Here is an 11038-nt window from a genome sequence, read left to right on the forward strand (position 1 = left end):
AATACACCGGTAGCAGCTAACCTTGGACTAAGTGCAGGATACGAGAGCGTTGATAAATGATAACCGCCTTCATAATGCGCCAGCAGTCATAATTATATAATGTTTATCGGCATTCCTTTACATACATATATTTTACATATATTTCGTGCATCTATCGTGCACTGATATGTCATTCCCGAAAATGAATTTATAAAAAGCAACTGATATATGTAAGTGCGTTTCAAAAGTTATCGAAACGGAACAACAAAGCAAACAATCAATCGTTGCGATCATTCGCGAACTGTCCGCAAGTCGTTGATACAAGTATTACACTAGCATACGCGATAAGATAATAAGAAATAAAATTATTTTGTATTTTATTCATACTTGCTAATATTGCGGCACTCTTATGTGTTATCCATTCGTTGTTGATACAATTTGTTTGTTTATTTTCTATTGTCTATAAACGAGACACCATACACTTCACGAAACACGTAATATTACTTTGCACTTCGACGTATGCAAGCTCTATTTTCCACGAGCCAAACACAGCTCGTAACTAGAAATTTTTTTTTTACACGTTTCTTTCTATTTTAAAGCAACGCGGGCTAACACTGTAATATAACTCCAATTCTATTTTGCTTATATAAACATGATTATTTTTGAATCCTTCCGATTTTTTAACGCGTACAACGCACTTCTTATCGTGAGGTGGTAATTCTCTTCTGGTAGCCAGACCGCAACTGGAAGTGCCGGGCATGATAATCGTTTCATTAAGTCTATACTTACACGCGTGTCGTCGTCCGGCTTAGTTAACGGAGGTGGAAACTGAGAAAATAAAACAGAACACTAGACATTGTTTGTATTTCTTTTTGCATACAAAAAATGTAACTGTGTCTTGCCGGATATATTGAAAAACCTATTTAGACTCAAGCAAAATTTGGTTTGTATATTTGGCAAACAAATATTTTGTTATAGCTTGTGAATTAGTTTGTGAGAACCAAAATTTGATTTTCTAAACCAAAGTTTGGTTCTTTGAAACCAAATCTTTTTCATTTTCGTTTGAAAGAATCGAACCTTTAGTTCAACTAAATGGGTTTTTCAGTGTAAACATATTAGGAAGAAAATATAAAATACTTATTTAAAAAATATAATTTCTAATCGTTTCCTCTTATTTAATTTCTGAATGAAAACGAAGTAAAAATTTTAGCACAAAACGAAGTAGAAATTTTAGCACAATCATCGTTAAATTATTCAACTTATCTATTTATTGTTTCGATAAACGATGGAATTTTTTATCACGTTTAGTACTTGCATCGTGTATAAGAAAAAAATTCGATGTGTCGTGTTAATTAATACTTGAATTAATTTCAGGCGACACCCGAGCTCAATCATGAATTGTAATGAAAATTAGTGACACCTTAATAAACCGATATAAATTTTCTAGTGAATAAACACAAAGTAGAATGCATATTTCCAGCGAGTTTTCAGCTGATAAGTAAAAAACACGTCCTAAAAGAGAGAATAAATTATTCACACGCTATCATGTCCCGTCCTGCTTAACGATAGTTCGCCGCATTTCGCCGTGGCTGTCCTCCAGGTGGTCGGGAAGACTGTTTCTATTATCGCTGCGCGCGATAATGCAACTGGCGCAGTATGTAGTGTAAACTCTACTCGAATGCAAAATAGTGACCAGGTTGTGTTATAGCCGCTCGCCTGGTAAGTCTATTGACCCTAATCTGAAAACTGTTATAGGGGGGCCCGTATCTACACCAGTACATGCATAAATTTCCATTTTCATACTTGAGACTTTGCCGCAAATGAGACAACGTTCGTCGCGACGCAGAACAACTTTGTTCTAATCTATCTAGAAATAAATTTCTGTTATCGTTATAATCGTATTATATCAACGACAGATATACCAATGTTTATTTCGTCGTTTTTCTCGAAGATAAACTGAAAAAAGAATTTGGTAATAAGTACTAAAATTTGCTGTATATTTGCCCACCAAATATTTGATTATTGCAACCAAATTATAATTAATATTAATAATTTAGTTCTTTATATTGTATATACAGTAGTCCCGTATATTTAGTATACGTAACTAAATTATGGTTATTGGTTGCAGCAATCGAATATTTGGTCGGCCAATATTCACCAAATTTTAATACTTGATACCAAATCCTTCTTTCAGTGTATGAAATAGCATTGTCTGATACAGTTGTACGTAAATTACCTATTTTACATCAAGCGACGACAACGCGGGACACGTTACTATTTTCGTTTAATCGATTCTTGTAAAAAAACATAAAATCGTGTCGCTCATCTGAAGAGTTATACTTAAGTTATTTATTTTACATTACTAGCCGTGACAATGCGGGGCGGACTTGTATTTTTGTTTAATCGATCACGCGAGAGCTTCTGTCGTTCCTACAGCAACCGAACGGCCATGGCTGACCTCTGTGAGTGTATTTAAACATGTATTTCCGGCAGGCTAATAATTATTGAGGATTAGTTGGCAAAATTGAAAATACCGCAGCGCGCCAAGTCGAAGTGACATATCGAGGAGGATGGCCGCCGACGTACCGTGCTGCTACGGTAACGAAAAACCTCGGGATTATCGAGACGAGAAGCTGTCCGGGCTCGGCCCGCGCACCGACGATGTTTATCGCACCCATAATCTTCCATTGAGATTCATATATCCGAGTAAGTCTTTTTCGCCAAGTAACGCTACATTAATATTTCCGCGGGGATTTTATTTCGCATTAGATCCTCGTGAAGAGCGTGCTGCATAGAGATAATTGGAAAACGCTCGACCGTGCATACGTGGAAACGAGTGGATCTTGTTTATCTCGCGATACAGGACGCAATTTGAAACAACCTACACGCTACTACTTTTAAACTCAATATTGCGGATGTAACTGCGTAATACGACGCTGCTGCTGCTGCCGGGTGCTTTTCTCTCTCTCTCTCTCTCTCTTTTTTCCTTTTTTTAACTCCATCACTGCGTGAAAATCTAACGTTTTTCCCACGCTCTTTGTTTAAACGTATCGCATATATTTTAAGCTCCTCGTGTCACCGGGTGGTATAAGAGGATAACATGATAAAAGAGTCACATAAATATTACGAATAAGATTATTTAAAAATATGTCATGTGACGTTAATGCGAGAACATGCACACGCATACTCACGCATAAGCGCATTATTGTAACATAAATAAAAATTGCACGGAGGATAATCTCTTTTCGATGCGTCAGCGAGTGCATGAGTTATATTGCAGGTACGAGGCGTCCTCTCTCTTCGCACGAGAATACGTCGTTTCTCTTTAGATTCTGGTCCACAAGCCGCGAGTAGCCGGCGCGATAACGTTCGGCTATTAATAAGCCGGCGCAGCCGATCACTGCACCCGTCGAATCTTATCTGCCTCGCGAGCATTTTTACGCGTGTCCCAATGAATCCCTCGCTGGTAACTCGTCCCGAGTGCGCACACAATGTTAACATGTGTGGGCCGAACGGCGCCTGAATCTTTTATCGTCGCGCGCTGTAAAGCGCGAGGCTGCGATGCGGTTTTGTTATTCGTCATCGATAGTTCATCGTCGTTTTCCGGTATGCGGGCACAATATCGGCTGTTTGCCGCGGGGAGTGCAGAAAACGCGTGTGGTTTCTGCGCGAGGAATATTAATATATATCGGTGACGGGAATTTCAAGATCGTTCTCCGCCGTGCGAGAACGTTCTCCGAGATAATCTCCCTTCTTTTGTTTTCATGTCATTCTTTCACATGACCGCTCGATATTATTACTTCATTATCATACCAGCGTAATTGAGCGAAAAATACTTCTTAAAAGAGGACCAAGAGAACGTTGCGTGTCGCATCAGGAGCGAGGCGATAAGCGCTAATTCGCGCGTAATAAGCGTTAATCTTCTTTAATTCCGTGAAACCTATTTAAACTGAATTCCTCCCGGTTATCGTCGTGGCTGGAGGTTATTTAACTGCAAATAGTTTCCGCATAGTCAACTGATACGTTACAAAACAGAATTATATCGTAAGATAAGGATACAGCCGCCGTGTGTCGTGCGTGCGTGCGTGCGCGCGCTCGCAGCCCTGCGGGCGCGATAGCTTATAAATTAATTATTAAGTCCAAGAGAGATAAGGCGAAGAGAGGAGTTACGTCTCGCACAACGACTCACCGCTGATATATTCGCGTAATGATATCTCGCAAGCGGCCAGCCACGCCGCGCGAATACTCGCCGACGGAACCCCCGGTCGCGCGCTCGAGGTCAGTGCACGTCCAGCCTCCGTGAGCCGCACCATGTGCTTCCTGCTCCTCATTTATCTCCTCTTATCGGCCGACGTCGCGAACGTTAGCGCGGAGGACGCCGACTGTCAGGTTTACAACCACCTTTACGTCTGTTTGGCGAACGGCGGCGCGCTTCACGGCGTCGCCTTCGAGGACGTCAACGCCGTCCAGACGATCGAGGACATCGAGCTGCATCTGGAGAACCTCGGGATCGTTGACATCGCGAGGAACGCCTTCGCCGAGGTCACCAACTCGTCCGCGCTCTATGTCCGCGACAATCGGCTCTCGTGCATCGGCCGGCACTACTTCGCCGCGCTCGATCAGCTCACGTACTTGGATCTGCGAAACAACACAATCGCCGACGTCGAGGAAGGGGCGTTCGCGAGGCTGGGCAACCTGGAGACCTTGCTGCTGGATTACAACAACGTCTCGGCTCTGCGGCCCGGCGTGTGGAAGGGTCTCACGGAGCTGCACGAGCTCTACATCACCAACAACCGGCTCGTGCTCAGGAGGAACGTGTTCAAGGGACTCAGGCAGCTGGAGACGTTGGTCCTGGATTCGAACGATATCGCGGAGATACCGATCGGCGCGTTCAACGGCTTGCCGCACATAGACCTCCTCTACCTGTCGCGCAACAGGATCTCGTCGCTGCATCCGGACGTGTTCCGCGGCCTCGGCGAGATAAACGAGCTCGACCTGGGCAGGAACCGGCTGAGAGCGATCCCCGCCGGTGTCTTTCGGCACATGAAGTCCCTGAACTCGCTTTGGCTCAACGGCAATCAGCTGACCGCGCTCGAGCCCGACGTCTTCCTCGGCTTGGACAATCTGCTATTCCTGTTCCTCAACAATAACAACGAGCTCCGTCACGTGGACATGGCGGCGTTCGTGAGGATGAGGAACGTAACGGTGGATCCCGGATTCAAGATACGCGGCTCGTCGGTGGACGATTTCGGCAAACTCCACGGTCGATATCGGTGCAGTAGTGCAGCGTATCAGTTGCCGTACGAGTGTACGGAGATCGATTCGTAGACTCGAGGAATCGAGACTGGAGCGGCTGGGGCTCATGATCGTGGCGTTTTCGTATTCTCACAAACCTACCTGCGCATTAAAAAAATGCTAGAATCACATGGAAAAGATGCTGTTCAATCAATAAAATTTCCAACGGCAACGTCACTGGAATAAATCTACTTAATTCAATGGCAAATATCACTAAAATTATTGTTACGTATTGTTTCGATAATTAAAGTATTAGTTTCAATAATGTTATATTGTTATTGAATCAAGATTTACTCCAGTTACGCATGCTGTTGGGAATTCTATTGATTCAACAGCATTTTTCAAGTACAAGTAAACGTAATTACCTGCTTTTCAGCTACTTAAAGCAAATAATATTTTCATCAATTTAAATATATCTCAATAGCTGGCAGCATAAATATACAGCGAGAAACATTTTATACTTGAATTAAAATCGATTCTTATTAAAATTTTAACATACTCATATATTAATTTAATATAGTGTGTTTATATTAAATCAATATTTTGTGTTGTGTCGATATTCAACATGTGTAAGTGTTAAAATAACACATTTTATACTTTATTCGATTAACATATTCATTTTGTGTTAATTTTTGATATAATATTTGTGTTACTCTTCAATATATTCACCTTGTGTTGAATTAATACAACAATTTGAGTGGACCGTTTGGAACATGTGAAATGTATTAAATTTAACACGCAATTTTTTACTGTATACTTGAACGCAATACGTTAATTTGTAAATGAATTACTGAATGTAAGCGTAAAATAGTTCTAAAAATTTAAGAGAGTAAATCTTAAAATAAAATCTAAAAATTTAAAAATAAATTCCGATATTCTCAATTATGAATTTAGTATTTGAGGCAACTGTTTTAGCACATATATAGATAAATATCTACGAGGAAAATTTGATTGTTTAACCAGAAAGGGAACAATCAAATGCGTTTTGGTTGAAGAAAACAAAATTTCTGGTTCTTATGACTCAAATGTGGTTCTTATAATTAGAAATTCTGTTTCATTCAACCAAAATGTTTCTGGTTGTTCTCTTTCTGATTAATACAACCAGACTATTTTCTGTGTACTTATACGAAGAAAATATATTGTATCATAGTCAATTATACTTCTATTTTTTGTAAAAATTTGTCAAGAAATATTTGAGTAACCATTTTACTTGAATCAAGTAAATATTACTTGAACGGTAGCACTTTTTTCAGTGTGAGGAAGAGTTTCAGAAAGTGACGTACATATTCGCGCGCGGAAAATCACCGCCAGATATATTTCCACGATGAAATCGCATTTGGGACGATTTAACATCGCGAGCATGAAATATAACTAATCGTTGGACACTCGTTACGAATACACCGTGAACATTTCGACATTTATATTTTCCGAGAAATTTACCGTGCGAGCTTTTCGAGGAACTTTTCGGAAGGAATATTTAGCGGGAGTTATATGTACTTTGTGAAAATTAATATACTCGCTTTGGTATCACGTGTGTTAGCTGTCCCAAAGCGAAAATAGTGATGTTGACTTTTGCCAAAATTCAACGGAAAGCTAAATCCGTTCAAACGCAATCGTAACGTTTTTACCGTCGTTCACAGAAGCCTTTTGGAAAATAGGATTTCGTCTCGCTTGGCATCATTTTATGCAAAAGCTGCCGCGCGAATGGATAGATCATAGAACGCTGCACCAGCGTATGTTAATTGCCTTATTGATCGTTTATGCTTTCCGCAGGATTGTTTAAGGGTTACGGTCAGGAGAGCGGTCCTCCTCCCCATCCCTGCTACTGGACAACCTCCATGGATTACGGCTGGTATGCACCGACAATTCATACAGTGCCCGCGACTTTTTATCCGCGAAGCACTTCTTTCAGTAACGAGTACGGTCGCGTGGGGATGCCTAGAAATTGTTCCCTCAACACGGAACTCAACAAGACGTTGTTCTAATTTCTACGTCACTTTATAACCATGCTTCGTGCTTCAGAATGACGATAAGAACGATAAGAACGTAACGCGCGATCGATGCCATCGTATCGATCGATGCATTCTCGTCGTCGTTAAGCGTCGTACGCTGCTTCTTGATCTTCGTAGAAATTTTATCAGTTTGTATCTATGTAACGTGCAGTCTCTCGGAGACAGATCGCTCCGAATAAAAATGAAAGATGTCGATTGTGATCGCTTCTTATCTTTTCGCGATAAACCAAACGCCCGAATTGCCCGAACTATTTCATACAAATGTTGCAGAGAGCGGAAGGATGCTGGTCACTTTGGGAGGCAGGATATAGGCGGAAACAATGACGAACATATGATTTTATGCTTATACGTTTGTTTTTATTATTGCAGTTCAGCTTACGTATCGCATTAAACATAATAATGTATTATTATGTATTTTAATAACAGATTCTACGTCGGGGCGCCCTCGAAGTACACGACGCCTCCTATCTAATGTTCAACGCCATCGCATCGAAATTACCATTGCTGTTGCAATGGTATTATTATTATTATTATTATTATTATTGACGGTTAATATCGTTTTTGTATCTTTTTCTTATTTTTCCTCTACCGGTGCGACTCGCACATATTACACGTGTCGCGGTCGCCTAATCGTTAACTTAATTTGAAAAAACGAACCATTGCGCGTACACAGTGTCGTGACGATTACACATTGATATTGAGTCGCAGATAAAACACCTCGGCATTTGCGTTAATTACTTATATTTCACATTAATGTAGTAATACAGTCGTAATGGTAACTCCAATATGGCAACGAAACGTATATTATATATAATATATATTTATATGTGTATACATAAACACAATGGACATTTATAGTCGCGATCTATTGTTTTAACACATTTATGTGTAGGATTTATCGTAACAACCATAATGACTAGGAAACATTGGAAATGTTTTATAATCTATTATGGCAACAGTAATGAGGGGTGAGAAATGGTTGATACATTTGTTTTTGTCTTTTCCTTCTTTCTCCTTTTCGCACTCGATAATTATAGTGGCCTCGTGCGACGCGCGCGTCCGAGTTGAATACCGCTCTATTGTTTTATTGATATTTTTCGTTCCGATCAGATTACCAGAACCATGCCCGAATGTAATGTTAATCCAACTAAGCGTTAATCAAGCAATTCAGAGAAACGTCACCGTATCGATTGGCCATAATTGGTAAAAATATAGAAGATACGAAAAAGCAAAATAAATCCCGACGATCTTCATGCTCTCACTTACATCGTTAAATCGTTGTTTTCGAAAAGACGTTACGCACACAAATGGAGAATTAAGAAAACTTGCCGCGGTGGATCGCCGTTTCACGGTGCCCGTCCGCGACACGCAATCGAGTAGTATTTTAATCGCTATTTTCTTTCGACAACACCGATCTCGAATTTCTCGTTAATAATCGCGATCGATTAGCCCGGTACAAAATTCTCGCAAAAGGCGCAGACACAGCGAGTACAAAGCGCCGTAAAGCAACATCGCAAATCCAATGCCCCACAATTCGAAAGCAAAGTTTCGCAATCTCATACGATTGCTCCACTAGCGATTCGTTTTCCATCGGATGCCTCGAACGTAGTTCATACGCGCGGTTTGTGCACGCTTAACACGCATCAGGTAGAAAACAACATGCTTCGACCTTATTATCTCGCCCCATAAGTGTCTTACTATCGATTTCTACGTCTCTTGCAGTCGGCTACTGCGGAAAAGATTTTCTTGACGACCAATGAACGTCCGTCACGATGCTCGCTGCCGATCGCACTTCTCGTTATTCTGTTCGCCGAGGCGGAAGCGATTCTTAATATCGATCGTATTTTCATCGGGAGGACGCGACGAAGCTCGCGAAAACTACATACCCGTTACTGTTCCTCCGAGCTATCGAATCTCCGAGATGTTTAGAAGCGAAACTTCCTAGGCCGTCGTCTGTTCTTCGACTCGGCTTGATCGCAACGAACATCCCGACGTGCATTTTAATAATTAACGTTGCATATGATAGGAGTACTTATATATTTGCGTATTTTCGTCTATATATATAATTTTTTCTTTATATATTTTTTATATATATTTATATATATATATATATATATTATTTATCTCTTTTCATATATATTTATACACGGTTCTCGTTAATATTGTACTACACTTCCTCGCGTAACTCGCTAAAGGCTATGAATTTATAGTCTTACATTATATAACCGACACTTGTGTAATTGATACATATAATCGGTACATATAATCAATACTTATATATCCGATACTTATATAGCCGATATAGCGACACTTGTTATAGTCGATACATATATAACCAATATTTATATATTCTCGATACACAAGTAACCAATGCATCTCCTCTCCAAACTCTGATAGTCCTTAGTAATTAACGATGACAGATAGAACTCGCATTTTATGTGTGTGACTTAATCCGCCCCTTACTCGCACTTTTACTCCACCCTACGCTTGTACAAATTCGAAGAACAATAAATAATGTCTATGCGCACGCAACGCACTACTCGGACGTTCGTTTTATATAGTCGTCCTTTATTTCCTTCCTTTCATTTGTTCGCTCCTCACCGCTTGTCAGGACTCGTTCTGTTGATTCGTTGTCCTTTCAATGACCACTATGAGTACGCTTATGACCTTAAGTACCGCTCAGAGTTTATCGTTAAAAAAAAAACGCGCGGAGGCGGGCGTCGTCGTGCAGTTCTCACGTGTTCTTCGACGGCGCTCATTATCGATTCGCGTTCCGGCGATCTCGCTCTCGAAGAGGATCGATCGCTTAGTCATCGGCAAAATCTCTTTTATTTTTCGCGCCATATCTCATAGATATAATACCCATCGATCTTATGATTTTTTTCTCACACCCAAAAACCTCCCATGATCGATCTCGACTTTGGTAATACTGTGTAAAGATGTTCATTTCTTATTTCAACCTAACTACGCGATCGATCCTCGCTGCTACCACATCTAATTCGCGACGATGTCGTGGTGAAAAGTATGCAAGACGTAACGAAGCGCGTGATGATGAAACAAATTATCGAGTGCATCCCGAAAGATTCATCGATGCGCTCTCTTCACCGATGCGATCGTGTCGAGTTTTCGTAATCGGAATAGATTTCGGAGAGACCGTCACTTATATCCGGATCATCTCCGAACTTTGTAACCCACCTTGCAATTCTTTTCATTCCCCTTCCCACCACGTACCGGAACCATAACGAATTATCTCCCGGTGTCGTCATCGTCCATTACAATTCTACCTGTAATTCTTTTTTCCCCTTCTTTTTTTCTTTTTCTTCTTTTGCGACGGTTGAATCGCACGCAATCTCGACACACGGTGTATTGTCAGGAGTCATCAGCGCTGGTATTCAACCTCAATACGAGGCTCGCCGAAACGTCGGCCGTCGCGTGAATGTCAGCCGAGCCGAGAGTCGCGGTGGTTTCCGAGCACGTCGGCGGCCGACGAGTCGATCGCGGGACCTCGATTCAACCCTTTCTCCCGCGTGGGTGGTCCGCTTGTGGGCATCAAAGCGTCGCGTCTCGATTTTCTCTTTCTCTCTACATCTCTCCTTCTCTTTCTCTCTCTCTCTCTCTCTCTCTTTTCCTCTTTCCATGAGAACACGATCAACGAACGCGCTCGCGTTCGGTAAGAGATGGATCATCCCGCTCGAGGAAACGGCGACGATTACAACTGCCCACCCGCCGGCGCTCATCCTCTAATTTACTAA

At 41.3% G+C, this 11038-nt stretch overlaps 2 protein-coding genes across 3 annotated transcripts in view; one reads left to right on the forward strand and one right to left on the reverse strand.

Annotated features, from left to right (window-relative positions):
* Positions 1-766, reverse strand: part of LOC106747999 — a 28963-nt gene extending 28197 nt beyond the window's left edge. For both annotated transcript variants that reach the window (XM_014626120.1, XM_014626121.1), the window contains exon 1: positions 22-766. The gene's annotated coding sequence lies outside the window, so the exon portion shown is untranslated. The remainder of the gene's footprint in view (positions 1-21) is intronic.
* Positions 767-2503: 1737 nt separating this feature from the next.
* On the forward strand, positions 2504-5706 carry LOC106747958 (insulin-like growth factor-binding protein complex acid labile subunit). Its single transcript, XM_014626016.1, has 2 exons — positions 2504-2685; positions 4202-5706. The coding sequence occupies exons 1-2, from the start codon at positions 2550-2552 to the stop codon at positions 5305-5307; spliced, it is 1242 nt and encodes a 413-aa protein (XP_014481502.1). The 5' UTR covers positions 2504-2549; the 3' UTR covers positions 5308-5706.
* Positions 5707-11038: the final 5332 nt, after the last annotated feature.

The sequence above is a fragment of the Dinoponera quadriceps genome, unplaced genomic scaffold (assembly GCF_001313825.1).
Source record: "Dinoponera quadriceps isolate SergipeBrazil2010 unplaced genomic scaffold, ASM131382v1 scaffold2167, whole genome shotgun sequence".
Lineage (NCBI taxonomy): Eukaryota > Metazoa > Arthropoda > Insecta > Hymenoptera > Formicidae > Dinoponera > Dinoponera quadriceps.

Excerpts from the sequence above, each read along its gene's own strand:
- LOC106747958 (XM_014626016.1), top strand. The coding sequence starts at position 2,550 with ATGGCCGCCGACGTACCGTGCTGCTACGGTAACGAAAAACCTCGGGAT. Across the intron at positions 2,686-4,201 it reads ATTGAGATTCATATATCCGA|CGGCCAGCCACGCCGCGCGA; the intron begins GTAAGTCTTTTT and ends ATATCTCGCAAG.